At 52.0% G+C, this 17383-nt stretch overlaps 3 protein-coding genes across 6 annotated transcripts in view; 2 read left to right on the forward strand and 1 right to left on the reverse strand.

Annotated features, from left to right (window-relative positions):
- The first annotated feature begins 30 nt into the window (after positions 1–30).
- On the forward strand, positions 31–4297 carry fn3krp (fructosamine 3 kinase related protein). Of its 3 annotated transcripts, none has more exons than XM_077010125.1 (6): positions 31–325; positions 1568–1719; positions 2053–2144; positions 2484–2566; positions 2660–2782; positions 3254–4297. In XM_077010125.1, the coding sequence occupies exons 1-6, from the start codon at positions 185–187 to the stop codon at positions 3590–3592; spliced, it is 930 nt and encodes a 309-aa protein (XP_076866240.1). In that variant the 5' UTR covers positions 31–184; the 3' UTR covers positions 3593–4297. The 3 variants fall into 3 exon arrangements, with proteins under 3 accessions (XP_076866240.1, XP_076866241.1, XP_076866243.1); XM_077010126.1 differs by having other exon boundaries at positions 2053–2129; XM_077010128.1 differs by lacking the exon at positions 31–325 and adding an exon at positions 519–664.
- Positions 4298–4510: 213 nt separating this feature from the next.
- Positions 4511–17383, forward strand: part of tbcd (tubulin folding cofactor D) — a 41164-nt gene continuing 28291 nt past the window's right edge. The window contains exons 1-13 of one of the 2 annotated variants that reach the window (XM_077010122.1): positions 4511–4957; positions 5130–5180; positions 5272–5369; positions 5464–5565; positions 8091–8237; positions 8630–8685; positions 9127–9259; positions 10801–10846; positions 10942–11074; positions 11590–11732; positions 12181–12241; positions 12433–12507; positions 12754–12848. In XM_077010122.1, the coding sequence (XP_076866237.1) occupies positions 4765–4957; positions 5130–5180; positions 5272–5369; positions 5464–5565; positions 8091–8237; positions 8630–8685; positions 9127–9259; positions 10801–10846; positions 10942–11074; positions 11590–11732; positions 12181–12241; positions 12433–12507; positions 12754–12848 (1333 nt within the window). In that variant the 5' untranslated portion in view covers positions 4511–4764. The remainder of the gene's footprint in view (positions 4958–5129; positions 5181–5271; positions 5370–5463; positions 5566–8090; positions 8238–8629; positions 8686–9126; positions 9260–10800; positions 10847–10941; positions 11075–11589; positions 11733–12180; positions 12242–12432; positions 12508–12753; positions 12849–17383) is intronic. The other variant, XM_077010123.1, reaches the window with a different exon arrangement.
- Positions 13029–17383, reverse strand: part of znf750 (zinc finger protein 750) — a 4527-nt gene continuing 172 nt past the window's right edge. The window contains exons 1-3 of the mRNA XM_077010124.1: positions 17187–17383; positions 13983–15261; positions 13029–13865 (exon numbers count right to left, since the gene is read on the reverse strand). The exon at positions 17187–17383 is cut by the window's right edge and continues 172 nt beyond it. Coding sequence (XP_076866239.1) covers positions 13295–13865; positions 13983–15235 — 1824 coding nt within the window. The 5' untranslated portion in view covers positions 15236–15261; positions 17187–17383 and the 3' untranslated portion in view covers positions 13029–13294. The remainder of the gene's footprint in view (positions 13866–13982; positions 15262–17186) is intronic.

Genomic DNA, 17383 nt, shown 5'->3' on the forward strand with positions numbered 1-17383 from the left:
ATGTGGGGGAACTGACTTTTATTTTGACATGTCCCAAAACCAACGTGATCGTACCGAGCGACCATTGAAATTCGAGTGCGACAGCAAAAATATAAGCGTTTGTCGCTCGAGCTTGGACCCGTGCTAAAACTGCGTAAACACCCGCTCCGTGTCCCGGTGTGTGTGCGCTACACCTGCCGTGAAGATGGAAGCGCTTCTGAAGCGGGAGTTGGGCACCACGACGCTGAAAGCCACCGGACACGCCGGGGGCGGCTGCATCAGCGAGGGACTGAGTTATGACACCGACGACGGGAGAGTTTTCGCCAAGATAAACCACAAGAGCCAGGTGCTGCTTACAAGAACCTTCATCTCCATATTAAACTGGTCCAATGAGCGGCGAGTCGTGCTGTGTTTCTCTTAAAGTTCAAAGACCCATAACGCACTAGTTGTAGTAAACACATGACTGTTGTGTGTAAAAAAAAAAGAATCATTTAAAGTAGAGGTGTCTTCAACTAAGGATTTTCATAGTCGAATCTGATTCGTCAGATTTTCCCTTTAGTCGACTAATAGTCGAATCGGGTTTTTTTTTTATCTAGAGCACCATAAACGGGATACCGTTCTCATTCAGGACTTTTTTCCACTTCAAAGTAAAAACCTAAAACACTCAGATAAACGAATAAACATGGTAGGTTGGCTTTATTCAGCTTTTATTTATTTACTTATTTATTTTTTAATGAAACTTTAGAGAACATTAACCGTCAGTGCGCATATCGAACTGTCAGACAGGCACTGTGCAAAATGTCAAAATATTTTAAATAAAATATGAGTGTCTGAAAATATAAAAAAATGCCACACAATAGCAAAACGGGGTTTTAAAAGCAAACAACAAAAATGTTTATAGGCCTACTTGCCGAGACACACCGCGACGAGACGACACGACCGAAACGACTAACGAAACGGCTGAACTGTTTTTTTTTTTTTTTTTCGCCTTACGCGTTTTAAATGGTATGCCATGTTGGTTGTTGTCGTGCGAAATGAAAGACGTTGATGACATAACTTGCACTTTACTTTGTTTTATTCATCTTTATTTTTTTCAAAATACTTTTGAAGTTTTTTAATGGCCATTATAATCTCGGCAGATGCGGACTATCCTGTAGGTGTTCAGCTCCGCTCATTTGGATTGTGCAACTGCAGGGTGTGATTTATTAATGTGTAGTAAGGAAGATGCCTATTGTTAATAGGCACACATCATTTTAAAATATTTATTAACAGAAATTAGAATGATTTTATGTGACAAAAGGCTATATATAACGAAAACAAAGACATTTCAAGCAGCAGCATCCTTGGGCACCCCCATGCAGTTAGAATGGTACATTCGACTATGACGTTCATAGTCGACTATAGACGAATCAGCGACTAATTTAAAGCTACTTTGTACTTTGCATGTGTGAGTGGACTTTTTAGTTCAGATTTGCTATAAAAAACAAAACAGCAACAACAACCCTGTTGTACTTTTGGAGCAGGTAGAGGCTGTTGAACGGCTGTAACGTGGCCCTGGGTGTACTAAATTCTGTCTCTTCACACCCAGGCTAGACAGATGTTCGATGGAGAGAAGGCCAGCCTGGAAGCCATCTTGTCCACCAACACCATCAAAGTCCCAAAGCCGTTGAAGGTGGTGGATCTCGAGCAGGGCGGAGCTGTGTTTGTTATGGAGCACGTGGACATGAGATCACTGAACAGGCAGGTTCTGCACACAGACATGTGCCTCCCTCGCAAATAGCTTCATCGGTTTTATCAACCACAAGGACGGTAGTAAACCTGCCAGTGGCGGTAGAGTAATTATACACAAGCTGCTTATTTGGGCTGTTGATGCTCGTGTCCCAGTGGTCAAAGTGCTTGGTTATGCTGCAGCTGTTCAAGGGTTTGATCCTAACCAATGGCCACTGCTGTGAGAAACCTGACCACACCCAGCTTCAAAATAAGAGTCCCTGCGCTCAGCTGCCGGCTGCTTTTAAATCCCTTTGTGTAGAAGTGTTGGGTAAACGTATCTTGTGTATACTGTTATTCGTAAAGGTACTCTGCTCAACTGGGGGAGCAGCTAGCAGACCTACACCTGCATAATAAAAGACAGAAAGAGAAACGGGACAAGGGTGAGCAAACCATTGGTAAGACACCGTGGTTCTGGCCTATCATAACACCTCAGTAATGACCTGCTGTGTAAATGACATTATAAGGGCTGCTGCAATGTCAGTGGTGGCATGAGGGAGGTGCCCTCACCCCACACTGGAGGAACAACAGTACTAGTGTCTCTTCCACAAGTAGGACCTGATGTTTAAGAGCACTTGCACTGATGCAGCATTGCACCTTTAGATGTAACGGTTCCATGAGCAACGGGAGACTTCAGTGAGCGCGTCGAGACGTTAAACACTGTACCGAACAGTGCAGACTGCCGTCGGGAAGCGTGGCCCAATGTAACGTTGAATTAACTTTATACGCCCCTGCAGGAAAAGGATCTGGCCAGTCGGAGGTTCCTGTCGTTGACCAGTTTGGGTTCCACGTGATGACGTGTTGCGGTTACATCCCCCAGGTGAGTGTTTCCTAGTGCTGGAAGCTCAACAGTCCCGCTGCAGTTCTTGTGCTCGGCGCTGGTGTCCTGAACATCTTGTCTCCCTTCCTGTAGGTGAACGACTGGCAGGCTGACTGGGTGTCGTTTTACACCCAGCAAAGGCTTCAGCACCAGCTCCACCTGGTGGAGCAGACGTACGGAGACAGAGAGGTCAGGGAGTTATGGGCCGGGCTCCAGGTAACGGCCATAGGGCGGATTTATAGGGGCGCAGCACTGATGGTGACAGTGATGATGGTGATGGTGATGATGATGACAGTGTCTAGGCTAGTGCTATGATGATGATGCTGGTTTGTTAAAAGTAAAAACTGTGGAACATATTCAGTATGCAAAGGGATTTTAATAATTCACTCTTTGGAGATAATCCATTAAAGGGTTTTTAAATGAATTTTGCTTGTATGCTATACAATGTTTCCCTATCAAGTCCTCAGGGACCCATGGGCGATCCACATATTTTGTGTGTCCTGTGCCCGAGCCCAGTTGTACCAGGTGTGTGGCGTTCTTGACTGGTTGGGATATATGTGATGCGCACTGGGACACAATGAGAATGTGATGTGGGTCGTCCACTGGTCCTGAAGGACTGGATGGGGAGACGCTGCTCCCTGATGTCCCCGATTTGTCCTCATGCGTGGTGATCTCCACTCTTCCCAGCTGAAGATCCCGGCGCTGTTCTCCGGCGTGACGGTTGAGCCGGCCCTGCTCCACGGCGACCTGTGGAGCGGCAACGTGGCGCAGTACTCGGACGGCCCCGTCATCTTCGACCCGGCCTCGTTCTACGGCCACTCTGAGTACGAGCTGGCCATCGCGAGCATGTTTGGTGGTTTCGGCAGACAGTTTTACGAGGCCTACCACCAGCAGATACCCAAGGCCCCGGGGTTCGACCAGAGACTGAAACTCTACCAGCTCTTCCACAACATTAACCACTGGAATCACTTCGGCAGCAGCTACAGGGGCTCCTCGCTGCGTATAATGAAAGAGCTCTCCAAGTAGTCACATCCTGCTTTGCACAGACACTCAGTACTGCTGGGGTGAAGCTACAGTATGCTTATTATGATTGGCTAATGGATGCTGATTGCAGGTTGGAGTTCTGAATGACATGATGGTGCATTTGCTCTGCATAGTTCATGGGGTGTGATAACCATCCACTACATGCCACACTGTTATCATTTTGCTCCAGTCTGGACAGATTTTCAGACATTTGCTTCTTGGTCTTCACCTGAGCTCTGCACCAGGGAGCTCACACTTAACTCTTAGGAATGAGATGCAGCGCTAACGGGCAGAATTTAATTCTTTAACCTGAGATGCGTTTCTGGAAGCCACATGGTATAGACCGTAAAACATCAGGTGTGCATAGCGTTTTCCAAGCTCACAACAGAAGCATCCATTAGTCTGAATTGTCTGAAAGTTGTGTTTTTAGAACATGCAGAATCTCTCAGAAATATGACATTCCGTCTCTGTCCTGCCTGCAGACTGTTCGTCCCTCTCTGCATGTACATGTATCGGTGACGCACCTTATATCCTGTCCCATGATGGCCGTCGTGGGCTCAAACTGACTGCAGCACTTGTTGTGTAATGTTGTCAGTGCTTCTTCAAGTAGCTCGGCACATATTATAATGCTCTGCCTTAAAACCTGCTTAACGTGTGAGGTGATGTGTATAAATGTACATAAGTAAATAAAATTACATCTCAGAGCCATGTCTGAATTTGTAGTTCATTGTAAACATTTTGTATTAAATGAGGTGAAATGCCGGTGGGAGATTTATTGTAATCCTGGATCGGGAAGTCGATGTGATTTGTCTGCAATGATGAGACGGAGGAGATAAACGAAACGCTTTTTTTTTTTTTTTTTTTGCACATCTGAGCCATTTGGCTTTCCGTAAGGTCCGTGCTACGTCACACCCCAGCGCGAGCTCCACAACAACAGGGCGTCGCCATTACTTCACCGACCCGCTGCTGCTGCTGCTGCGTCAGAGTCGCAGAGGGGGCATGCGAGTGTGAGCGCGCGCTGACTCTAAACGTTTAACGTTCAAACGTTCACACACACCACGTCACAAGGTTGACGAGCGCCGGTCTCACCCGCACAGCCACGCAGCGCCGTTTAACGGTGGCCAGCCGCCTCTAGTCGCACGATTCTGTTGTGTCGGGAGGTCCATTAAAGTCAGATGGCGCTGACGGACGAGGGCGCCGTTAACGGGTCCGGTGGGGACGGCGGGTCCGGGGAGGTGGATGTCCTCGCCAGCGCCAGTCTCCTCGCCGGGTTCGGCGAGAGCGCGGAGACGCGGGCCCTGCTGGCGGGTTTACCGGACGTGCACGCCGACGGTGTGGCCAGGGAGTCGGCGGTGGAGAGGTTCGTGGGTGAGGACCTTCACGTGTTTTACCGGGGGGGGGGGGGGGGTCGGACCTTCTGGGAGGTTCTGTTGCCCCTGCAGTCCCTTCATGTGAGACCTGAGTGGTTGAACTGTGTTTGGTGTCATGGACGTATAACCCAAAAACAGCAATGAAAAGGCAGTTTTATGTCCTCCTGCAGTTATAATGGGCCGGTACCAGGAGCAACCCCATCTTCTGGACCCGCACCTAGGTAAGGAGGTAGAACGTCGTCTAAATGCAGGCTGGGGGCTCTGTGTTCTTCTCAGTGATGCTCTCATTCTCATTTCCGCACCCTTTCTCAGAGTGGATGACGAACATGCTCTTGGAGCTGATCCGGAACGAGAAATCTCCTCCTCTCCTGGTTCATCTCGGCTTCAAATTCCTCTACATCATTTCCAAGGCGAGAGAGACAGCGTCTCGCCCCCCAAGCGCTCCTACACGGTTGCGTGCTGGCCAGAGCGTCTAACCCTTTCTCGTGTGTGCTGCTTCCTCAGGTCAGAGGTTACAAGATCTTCATGCAGCTGTTACCTCACGAGGTGTGCGACTTGCAGCCGGTGCTGGACCTCCTGCTCAGACAGGACCCAAAGGACACGGAGGTGAGGCGGCCATTTTGGCTCCGTTCCCCATCTCAACATGCTCCAGCCTGTGTTTGATCACTTGACCCACACTGACTGGTCAAAACCTGGTCCTGGTTTTGATCAGCACCATTTTACACTCTTCAGTAAACGTGTGTGTGTGTGTGTGGGTTTGTGGACACCGTTCATAGTTGAGCTGTGTGGAGTTTGGAGTTTGGTTTCTGTTACCCATCTCCTGTACGCATGTGTTGATAATGCACCTTGTATATTGGTATTATTACACGGTATTATTACTGGTGTATAAATTGCTTAAAGGTGTAACACCTCTGATGCTCAGACTGTGGAACTCGGAGTATATTTTTGCAGTGCCCTCTCCAGGTCGGGAGTGAGTTCTTACCTCAAGTGTAGAAGCTCAAGTATCTCGGGTTCTTGTTCACAAGAGAGGGAAGGATACATCGGCTAGTTTACAGACGGATCGGTGCGGCGGCTGCAGTGTTGTGGACGCTGTACTGGACCGTTGTCCAGTGGACCGCTGTACTGGAACTGAGCCAAAGCTTTTGATTTACTGGTCAGTCTACATTGACCAACTCTCACCTATGTTCACGAGCTCTGTGTAGGGACCAAGAGAATGAGGTCACAAATACAAGCGACTGAAATGAGTTTCCTCCGCAGGGTGTCTGGGCTCTCCCTTAGAGATAAGGTGAGGAGCACGTTCATCCAGGAGAGACTCGGAGTAGAGTCACTGCTCCTCCACGTAGAGAGGAGTCAGGTGAGGTGGTTCAGGCGTCTGGTCCGGATGCCACCTGGGCGTCTCCCTGGTGAGGTGCTCCGGGCGTGTCCAACTGGGAGGAGACCCTGGGGAAGACCCAGGACACGCTGGAGAGATTATATCTCTCGGCTGTCCTGGGGACGCCTCGGTATCCCCCCAGAAGAACTGGAAGAGGTGGCTGGGGAGAGGGGAACCTGGGCCTGTGTTCTTAGCCCACTGACCCCGCAACCAGTGTCAGTCCGCTATTTGCCAGGCAGAACTCTTGGGTCATTAGGAACGAATCAGTAACCATCCTAATGTAAAAACCAAACATAGAGAGGCAGCCTGCAGGTATTACGCCTTTCTAAATATGACCAGCCATCTGAGGATATTACAAGAACTCCAGCGCCTGATGTTTTAAACCCGTGTTCAGAACACGCATGTGATGTTTTAAACCCGTGTTCAGAACACGCATGTGATGTTTTAACCCCGTGTTCAGAACACGCGTGTGATGTTTTAACCCCGTGTACAGAACACGCGTGTGATGTTTTAACCCCGTGTACAGAACACGCGCGTGATGTTTTAACCCCGTGTACAGAACACACGCGTGATGTTTTAACCCCGTGTACAGAACACACGCGTGATGTTTTAACCCCGTGTTCAGAACACACGCGTGATGTTTTAACCCCGTGTACAGAACACGCGTGTGATGTTTTACCCCCGTGTACAGAACACGCGTGTGATGTTTTAACCCCGTGTACAGAACACGCGCGTGATGTTTTAACCCCGTGTACAGAACACGCGTGTGATGTTTTAACCCCGTGTTCAGAACACGCGTGTGTGGACACTGAGCCTCAGGTCTGTTTGATTTACTTCCTGTGGCGCTGCACCTCAAAGGAGGCTCTGTAGTTTAGTTCTTATTTTAAATGTATTATTTTATTTAACTCTTTATAAAGAGTTATATATTTATTCATATTTATAAAGTTATTTTATTTAACTCTCTATATTTGGCATTTTATTCTTATTACTTTGTCTTTCATTTTATTTCTTTGACCTCTGTTTAATTCATCCTATTTTATTTCTTTAAATGGAAATAATATTTAATGTTAAATAATAGTTTAATATTTAATATTGTAATATTTCAATTTCAACGTTAATAAATTATATAATGTTTTACTGTATTTCTTGGCACAGCCCTATCGTGGTGATAGATCTCAGGTTGTAATAAGCTTTTTTATTCTTGTGTCAAGCACTTTGAATTACTGTTGTGGGTAGAAGGTGCTGTATAAATCAACTTGCCTTCTTGGCTTAGCGTTTCATAAGAACCTTCCATTAAATGTGTCTCATCTGTAAATGTTTAATTACTGTAATCATCAGCTTTAGAAGATTCGGTTTTCCTGACATTCCTTTGAGTATAATAGAATACACAGTTACGTTTTCTGTTGTGGTTTGAATTAACTTTCACCTGCTCATATAGGAGAGCTTATTACCTGCAGCATGAAGCACTATGAGAAAACTATCCCTCCCTCCTTCTCTCCCTGTCTCTCTTCCTCTCCCTCCCTCCCTCTCTACTTTCCTTTCCCTCCTCCTTCTCTCTCTCTCCCTCCCTCCCTCTCTCTCTCCTTTCCCTCCTCCCTCTCTCTCTCCCTCCCACTCTTTCCTTTCCCTCCTCCCTCACTCTCCCCCTCTCTCCTTTTCTCCCTCCCTCTCTCCCTCCCTCTCTCTCTCCCTCCCTCTCTCTCTCCCTCCCTCTCTCTCTCCCTCCCTCTCTCTCCCTCCCCTCCTCTCATAACCACAGACGTGGGAGACCCGCTACATGCTCCTCCTTTGGCTCGCCATGACCTGTCTCATCCCCTTTGACCTCTCCCGCCTGGACGGCCACCTGAACTCTGACCCCCGGCTGAACCGGGAGCCTGTCATGGACCGTGTCCTGGCCGTGGCTAAGGTGGGTGTTAAGGACGAGTGTGCCGGTAGAGGTCAACACTATTCTTACCAATACTATTGAAACCAGGGATGTTTAAACCTGGTCTCAGCCGGTCTCAGCCGGTGCAGGAGTGATGTGAAGAGGCTTGTTTAGTGCTGTATCTACTTGGCAGTGTTTAAAGGGATTTACAAATGATGATGATGGCTGTCTATATGGAAACAAAAGAAAAGGGTTTGAACAATGCAGTTATGAATAAAACATGTTCTACATCCGTGTGTGTGTGTGTGTGTGTGTGTGTGTGTGTGTGTGTGTGTGTGCGCGTGTGCGCGTGTGCGCGTGTGCGCGTGTGTGCGCGTGCGCGTGTGTGTGTGTGTGTGTGTGTGTGTGTGTGTGTGTGTGCGTGCGTGTTCCAGTCCTACCTTCAAGTCAGTGACAAGTCACGGGATGCCGCATCTGTGCTGGTATCAAAGTAAGCTCACCATTACCTGTTCAGCACATTTACTGTGACATGTGGTCCCTGTCCGCGTTAGTGCAGGTGGGTCTGAGTGGATCAGAGGCTTATTGACTACTGGGCCAAAGCCTGCTGCTCCAGTCTAGTAAGGGCAGGTCCTCTGCATGTAGTTATGGGTCCTGACCAGTAGAGGGCAGACCAATCCCCATGTTAAATGACGCTCTGAGCACCATTAGGGGTGAGACCCTTGGGCCTTCTAGTGCCAAGCCCATTTATCTTGTGTTGTGCTGTGCGAGATAAGCAGTTTATATTATACATTTTGTACATTTTGAGATGTAGTTTGGTTTGGTTTTATTTATTTATTTAATATTTTTTATTTATTCTCACTAGTATGTGTGATGCAACATCTCGTGTTTGCTGCCGGGTGCTTGTCGTCATGGTTTCATTTTGCCTGTGCAGATTCGTCACCCGGCCAGATGTGAAACAGAAGCGTCTAGGTGACTTCCTGGACTGGACCCTGACGACGGTCTCCGAGGCCAGCGACCTGACCATGGCTGGCACCGTGACTCTGGACGGAGCTTTGCGGGCCCTGGTAAACCCCCACCCTGCTTCTGGCCACACCCCTCTCTTATGCCACGCCCTCTGCTCCGCCTCCCTCCCCACCTCTCCAGGTTGCACAGGCTGAGCTGGAGAACCGGGGGGGGGCACTTGTTATAAAATATACAGCCTTATTTACATGGGATGCTGATGCCTGATGGTACATGAGATTTTTATCCAGCAGGGGGAGCCAGAATGAGAGTTCAGTTACTTCTCAAGGGCGATTACAAATGTGCTGGCCTTGCGAAACTTCCCCAGCCCGTTAACACGCTGCTGTCAAATTGTTTGTACTTGTCCATGTGAGGTAATCCATACGCTATTTGATGTGTGTGTGTATACGTGTGCGTGCATGCGTACACACACACAGGTGCTTTACAGGTGGGGACTGAGGTGTTTACCTTTGAGCTATAATTACTATTGCAGCACTGTCAGGTGTTTGCTGCACCTGTTGTAGAAACGCAGCCCTGTTCATCACGTCGCCGACGGAGCAGGTGAAGGCCGTGATGTCTTCACCAGCCGATCCCCTGCTCAGCCTGAACGCGGTGACAGGGTTTACTGAACTGACAGACTTCACCAATTGCTTGAGTTACTCTGATGGTAATCAGGGACTTAGCTCTTGGCTCTGAAACCTGCCCTGCGTGTTTTGAGAGACAGACAGACACACACTCACACACACACACACACACACACACACACACATGCCACTCCTTGCTGCTAGGGCTTGCCGTGGTGCATCTCTGATGCCCGAGGCTTTCAAAACTGGCTCTGTGCGTCGAGAGAGCCCGAGGAGACAAAACCGCCATCAGAGCTTTGCGTGTCGTTAAATGTCACCAGGCTATGGGTTTGGCATGCAAAGACACGCGGCACATTCTCCGAAGGTAGTTAATTACTAGCAGCTGCTTCTGGCTGCACATACAAACACATGATCCAAGTAACTGGGACGAGGCAGTTGTTCTCCCTGCTCACCTGGCAGGAGCTCTTACTGATGCCCTGTTGTGTGTTTTTAAACCCGACGTGATCGTGCGCATTTACACACACTACCGTCTTAAGGGGGGATCTGTGGCGAGAAGCGTGTTGTTGATGGTGCCTAGAGTGGAAGAAAAACCCCCCCAGTGAGGTTGTGATTTGGTGGGCTGTCGGTAAAGACCAGTGTGTGATCTCCAAAACACGGGGTAACTGACGCGAGTGTGGAAATGGGGCCACAGGAAGTGTAGCACTCCCACTAAACACACTGGTTGGGATGGCACACGCCCAGCCTTAATCTCCAGGCGATACCGTGCAGCCAGCGAGCTGGAGGGAGGGCTCCTTGAGGGACATCGCTTGTTGTTTTCCAACGAATTGCTGTCATGCAGGGTGTGATGGGAAAGCTAGGTGCGGCGAGGATTCAGTCAGGGATCCGTGGCCGCTTGGAATGCGGCTGTGGGCGGGGCCGTCCGCTTGACGGGCGGGCGCGGCGGACCAACCACACGCCGGTAAAAAGCCAGAGCTGACGCGTCATTGGCTCGTCCCGCTGACTCCGCCCCTCTGTCTCGACAGGCGCAGCTCTTCAAGCATGGCAAACGCGAGGACTTCCTGCAGTACGGTGCGTATCGCTCCCTCCCACGTGCCCTGCCACCCACCCGGGGGACAGCCAACACCGCTGACTGATCCTAAACCCCCCCCCCCCCCCCCCCACAGCTCCCACGGTGCTCCAGTGCCTGGACCAGAAGAAGTTAGCGGAGAGTAACCAGGCCATGCTGCGCAAACTGGGCGTGAAGGTGCTACAGCGTCTGGGCCTGACCTTCCTCAAGCCCCGCCTAGCCAGTTGGAGGTGAGCCGGGCGGGGCCAACCACGCCCTTTACCCCCGTTGTTTCTGCCCCCGAGGCCCTTTCTGACCTGTTTTGAGACATGGGTTAACAGAGGTTAACAGAGAGCCTTTCCCAGAGCAGCGGTTTCATATACTGACACGCGTCAGTGGAAGCTTACTGTGAATTGCATTGCCACACACAATGGAAAAATGTTTTAGTGGTGGATTTCATATTTAGAATTTAAATACTGTCCAAATAAGCCTTGCAACATATTCCATTAATGAGCACAGTCCCGATTACGAATACTTGACAATCATCACCTACAGCATTCACGACGCCACCGCTGTGTATGGTAAGTCCTGTTAATCCATCACTGCCTTCCTTCCGCTCTGGAACAAAATGATGAAAAGACTGAAGCTTGTGGTTGCGGTGAAGAATGGGATTATGGGAGAGAGGCTCGCCGTGTGCCAGCTGCTCACCTGGAGAGGCCTTCCTCACTCCTGTCTTCCTCACTCCTGTCTCCTCCCCCCCAACCAGGTACCAGAGAGGAAGCCGCTCGCTGGCCGTGAACCTCGGCCAGTCTGCGTCCGCAGAACAGGCGGAGGGCACAAAACCCGAGCTGGAGTGTACCGGCCCGGAGGAGGACTACGACATAGCTGAAGAGGTGGAGAACGTCATCGGTAAGTACCCACAACTCCTTGCGCCAGGCTGTCCACTGTGCTGTGGAGACAGCGTTGTGGGAGCAGACTGGCTGTATTTCTCTACCAAACGTACAGTCAATACACAGCATTCACACTTCGAGCTGTCAGTGAAAGCACGAAACGCACCAAGCATCATAAAACCAGACCCTCCCCATCACACTTCTCCTAAACATGCCAGGGGGGGGTCAGTAAAAGGACCAGATGTGCAGGTGCAGGTTCCAGAAGGATCAGGTTGACGGTAGCACCCAGTTGACTTCAATAATTAATATTACCTGCTGGCTTTGCAAATCCAGGTGTCTGGGACTTTGAACTTCTGAATTTTTAACCTGAACTGTGCACTTTTGGAAGTGTGTGCGTGTGCACGTTTGTGCATGTGTGTGTGTGCGTGCGCTCGTGCCGTAGATAATCAGGCGTGCTCTTTGTGCAGAACAACTCCTGGTGGGGCTGAAGGACAAGGAGACGGTGGTGCGTTGGTCTGCAGCGAAAGGGTGAGTCGCCAGTTTCTCCCTCTGCTGGAAAAAAAAAGCAGACTGGGTCTCCGTTTGGCCCCGTCCGGGGCGTTTGGGCCGAGAGCCGGTGCTGTCGGGCGCCTGTCTTGGTAGAGGAGCAGAGATCGACAGGCGGACGTGTGTTCAGGGACTAACGGCACCGTTGACACTTTGCTCTCTTTCCTGAACAGGATCGGGAGGGTGACTGGCAGACTCCCCAAAGAGCTGGCGGATGATGTGGTTGGCTCAGTGTTGGACTGCTTCAGGTGAGCTCCACCCTACCTGTAGATGGAGGTGTCTGCGTGTTCGAGAAGCAGAGTATCTGTTTTTTTTATCTCAGCCAACCTGCCACTCTGGCTTAAGGACTCTGACATTACTTTGAGAATGGCTTGACTTGTAATTGCTAATATAGTTCCATCTAATTTAGCTGTGGTAGTTCTAAACAAAAAGGTTGTAGTGTTTCTTTAACAGCTGTGTTTTTTCCTCTGTGTGTGTGTGTGTGTGTGTTTCAGCTTTCAGGAGACTGATAACGCGTGGCATGGGGGTTGTCTGGCGTTGGCCGAGCTAGGACGTAGAGGATTACTGCTCCCGTCACGCCTGCCCGAGGGTGGGTTCACTCAAATGCTGCGCCAGACGTTATGCAGGGCACTGCCCACACCACTTTAGCCACGTTTCAGTCATCCTGTCTGCAGCACTGCGTTGGGCGTTGAGCTGCCGGCCAAAACTGCCCATAACTGGTCACAAACGGCTCAGTCACCAGCGAGCACAAGATCACGAACATCGGGGGCACATTTTGTAAATATTTTATTCATTTACAGCAAGCTTATAAACACGCGTTATTATAGTATGGTGAAATGCCGGTTTATACAGTATAGCCTTTGGCTAAGTCATCAAAAGGTACTGCACATAAGAGCTGTTGATACCCAGAGTACATGCTTAACAAAATTGAAACGTAAAGTTTGCAGTTGTGCTGCAGGGCATTAATCAGTTCACAACACGATTTGGGCGGCCCCTAAAGTTTCTGTGCGGACTGGGAATTCGTGTCTACGTCGGTCAGCAGTTCTGTGTCCTCCTCCTTTGGAGACGAGCGGAGTCTTTGGCCCTCGAACGCTTGGCGCTCTTGTCCACGTCCCCCTCGGACGCTCGCTTCTGCCCCCGGGGCAGGGTGTCGAGCTCGGGATCACCAGCCGGGGCAGGAAGCCTCTGCCGGCCGCCTGGGGTGTGGGCGTCGGCCTGTGCCGCGTGGGCGTGGTCGGGGGCGGTGCCGCCGGAGCCGGCCAGCTGGCAGAGGGCGAAGGCGGCCGAATGTCTGCGCTCCCGATGCTCCTGCTCCGCCGTGCTGGCCGGTGACGACCCGTCTGGGCCCGAACGGGCCAGATGGACCCGTCTGTCGGTCTGGGGGCGGAGACAGAGGTCGAGAGGGGCGTCGTCTTCCTCCGTGCCGGCCTCCGAGTTCGAGTCGACCTCCCCGTCCGATTTGAGGCCGGCCGCAGCGACGGGCCTCGGGTCCCTCTTCGACAGATTGAGAGGTGCTGCTTCATCGTCGATGTCGCTCTCCTCGTCCTCGGCTTCCTCCGATGAGAAGCTGGATCGCGTCGCGGCGAGAACGCGTCTCATGATCTCTCTGGAAAGACACGCAACATGCCATCATGGGGTTTTTAAACTGGATACTTTTTAAACTGGATATTTTTCGAGTGGTGCAGATTTTGAAGGACATGCTGCCTGAACAAATATCACCTACCGTCCGTGGTCCTGTGTAGCGTTCTCCTGCGGACGGCTACGCGCAATCTTGGCCGAGTTCTCCAGCTCTGTGATTGGCTCTCTTCCTGGAGAGATGTGTTCCGATTGGCTGGTGGCCTGTGCCTCCCTGTCAGCGGCACCGTGCTGGGAGTTGGAGTTGTGACGCTGGGTGAACTCTGCCGTCCGGGGTCGGTCCGGCGAGCCGGACGCGGCTGAGCCGGCCGGCGGACTCTGTCGCATGGCCCGCTCACCGCCGCCGCCCTGCTGGCTGCCCTCGGACCGCCTGCCGTAGGCACCCGGGTGGAGGTAGTTGTATGCTCCGTAATCCCTGGGGTCGAAGCCTGGCGTGTACATCTCCACGGGGAGGTACCTGTGGCCCTGTAAGGATGGAGCTTGATCGGGGGAGGAATACAGGCCGTAGGGCAGCGGCGGGGCCGGGAGGAAGGAGTGGCCGTATCTGTAGTGGTACGGGTGGAGGAGGGATGGGCTCGGGGGCAGCAGGGGTGCCGACACCAGGGGCCTGTGGGGCTCCTGCAGGGGCAGGCGGTAGGCCGTGGGGCCACTCTGGCTCTGCAGGTACGGCTGGTAGAGGGCGTGCGGGAGTCTTTCCGCCAGGGCGTAGGGCGGGAAGTCGGATGTGGCCGGTGGGGGCCTGAGGGGCCCGGGCGTGGCCCGCTGAGCCCAGCCTGCCGCGGGGAGGAAGGGGCTGTGAGTGGTGCCCCGCTCGCCTTTCCGCGGGAATAGCTTCTGCGCCTCGCCCTCGCACTTCCTCGGGACGGGCGAGAAGGCCGACGACGACGACGAGACCCTCTCGCCCGCCGCCTCGCCCGCTCCCCGTTCCTTCCCCTCGCCCGCCGCCATCTCCGGGGTGACCTCCGGAACTTTCCCCGCGGGACTCCTCCCACGCTCCGCGTCCCCGGCTTCTCGGCCAGCCGCCGCCCCCTCTGCCTTCTCTCCCGCCGTGTCCTTCGCGACGGGATGCGCCGGCCGGGTCTGGCAGGGCTTAGTGGGCGTGGCGGGGGTGTGGCCCGAAGGCAGGGGGCGGAGTGCAGCCCTGGAAGCCCTCCCCGTGTGCTCCTCCCGCTGGGACACCAGAGAGATGGAGTTCTTGCACAGGTCGTACTTCATGTGGTTGAAGAGGTGGGACTTGATGTTGCAGGTGAAAGGGCACTGGAAGCATTGGTACTTGAAGGGCTTGCCCGGCGGCCGAGGGATGTAGTGAGGCTTCTTCGGCTTCCTCTCCTGGGTTTCCATGCTCGCTCGGTTGAGCTCTACGCCTCCTGGATTAAAGAAAGCAAAAGGGCAGAGTTACAGAGTTACGTTCGCCACATTTCGCACTTGTTCTAGTGTTCACGTACACCAGCTCACGTGAATCACTTCGTTCACAGCAGTGCAGACCACGGTGCTGCAAGCACTACCCAGCACTTATGGAATTCTTTGGCACATCCTGTCCTGTGGAGTGACCACTGTAGCCCCGTCCTGTGGAGTGACCACTGTAGCCCCGTCCTGTGGAGTGACCACTGTAGCCCCGTCCTGTGGAGTGACCACTGTAGCCCCGTCCTGTGGAGTGACCACTCCTCTGTTCCAGCACATTTCTCAGCCTCCCCGGGGCTCTGGCTTGCCATCACAACAGTTTCACAAACCCATGGGCAGTTTTGCATGTCTGGGTGGTTTTCGGGGGAGGCTGGTGGTGGTGAAGGGGGGTTGTTTTGTTTATTGGAGGGCTGGTTGGCCTGCAGCCCAGTCGCTGCGTGCGCCCCGCACACACACACACACACACGTTGACGCTCCCGTGGGCCTGGGCAGCAGGTAGGAGCGGTTCTGACGGACCTGTGCAGACTCGTTCCACACCCGCCAAGCCCACGCTGACGGCGTGAGAAACCGCAGACGGCTGCTTCCCATGACCTGGCCCGCAGGCCGCTCTCACACACACACACACACACACACGGTCCCGTAATCTCACCTGGCCCTAGGACTAGAGGAGACAGACGGCCCCGTGGGACTGAGTTGCCATAACGATACTGTGAGGTGATGGAACAGCGAGCATCACCTGCACACGCGTGGATGATCGTGGCTCTGCTCCAGCTCTTCTCCTGCTCGAATACCGACACTCTTCTTGCTCCCCCCAAACCCCCCGTACCCCAAACAACCCCCCGTGGCTTCTGCGTCTTCTTTCACTGCCTGACAGTTGAATTGTTACAGAAGGCAGCAATAACCCCAACGATAACCCCCCCTAGGACTTTAGGAACTGTCTAGTAAAACTCTGCAGAGCCTGAAGATTTAGAAGCCCCAGGGTTGGTATTGGCAGGAACCTGTGTGTGTGTGTTTTGTTTTGTTTTTTTACTCTTTTAAATTTGTTTTCCTTAAGAAACATGAGCGGGCGGGGCGGGCAGACTCCACCCATCAGGAACCTGCTTGTCATGCACTGTCGCAACAGGTCGTCAGTCCAGTCCTGGCTTGGCTTTGTGATCCATCACACACACACACACACACACACACACACACACACACCCCCAATCACTCAAAGTTTCAGTTGTGAAATGACTGAATGACTGTGCTGCTATTAGGTTTCCGCTGTGCTCCAATCCCACCTGCATATAACATCATCTGTATTTCCATTCAACACTCAATCGAGTAAAGAACAATGTGTCATCCACATGGACATCGTTCTTATTAACGAGGGAAAAAAATAGTTTTAACATAATAATCATTAATTGTTATTAGTTAGTGTTGCCTGTGGGTATAATATAGATTGAAAGCTGGAGCGTTCGAGAAGTGAGAGCAATGCTGACCATGTGTGTACCGAGGTTTGATATATTATGTGTGCGGTACAAGCAAAGTGGAAATTATACAGTAACAACAGAGGTGGGGGGGGGGACTTTTCCCCAGGGAAATATATTCTAATATTTACAATTACAGGTAAGAAGACGTATAAGGTTTAACTCCCCCGAGCTGTTTTTACTAGACGTAATAAGGATCCGACTCTCCCAGTAACCTCCATCTCCCTCACGTACCTGAAGCGTGTACAGTACAGTAGTAACAGGTGCGTTCATCCCTCACAAAACACCTGCTACTGCCCCAGAAACCAAGAGGCTGAACCTGCAGTGGCTCCGAGTCGCGGCTCAGCGAAACCGAGCGGGTTTAGCGCGTGTGCGCCGGCCCGGTGTGTGTGTGTGCGCTGGCTGTGTGAGTGCGGCTTCGTTACCTGTTAGGTGCTCGCCGGGGATGCTGGGGGAAACAGTGCGGCGTCCGCGTCTGCCGTCTGGATGCGCTGTTGTCCTCGCAGGGCTGTGGAGACGCCACCGAGACGTTTGCGTGTCCCGCTGTCAATGAAGTGTGGGACCTGATGAGACTCCGAACGTTCCTCCTCTCTCTCTCTATCACTCTCACTCTCCCTCTCAC

This window comes from Brachyhypopomus gauderio, chromosome 6 (genome assembly GCF_052324685.1).
Source record: "Brachyhypopomus gauderio isolate BG-103 chromosome 6, BGAUD_0.2, whole genome shotgun sequence".
NCBI classification, from domain to species: domain Eukaryota; kingdom Metazoa; phylum Chordata; class Actinopteri; order Gymnotiformes; family Hypopomidae; genus Brachyhypopomus; species Brachyhypopomus gauderio.

Bases quoted from the DNA above. Each gene is read 5' to 3' on its own strand.
- fn3krp (XM_077010125.1), top strand. From the start codon at position 185: ATGGAAGCGCTTCTGAAGCGGGAGTTGGGCACCACGACGCTGAAAGCC. The intron at 2,567-2,659 runs GTGAGTGTTTCC...CCCTTCCTGTAG, and splicing joins GTTGCGGTTACATCCCCCAG to GTGAACGACTGGCAGGCTGA. The intron at 2,783-3,253 runs GTAACGGCCATA...CACTCTTCCCAG, and splicing joins AGTTATGGGCCGGGCTCCAG to CTGAAGATCCCGGCGCTGTT.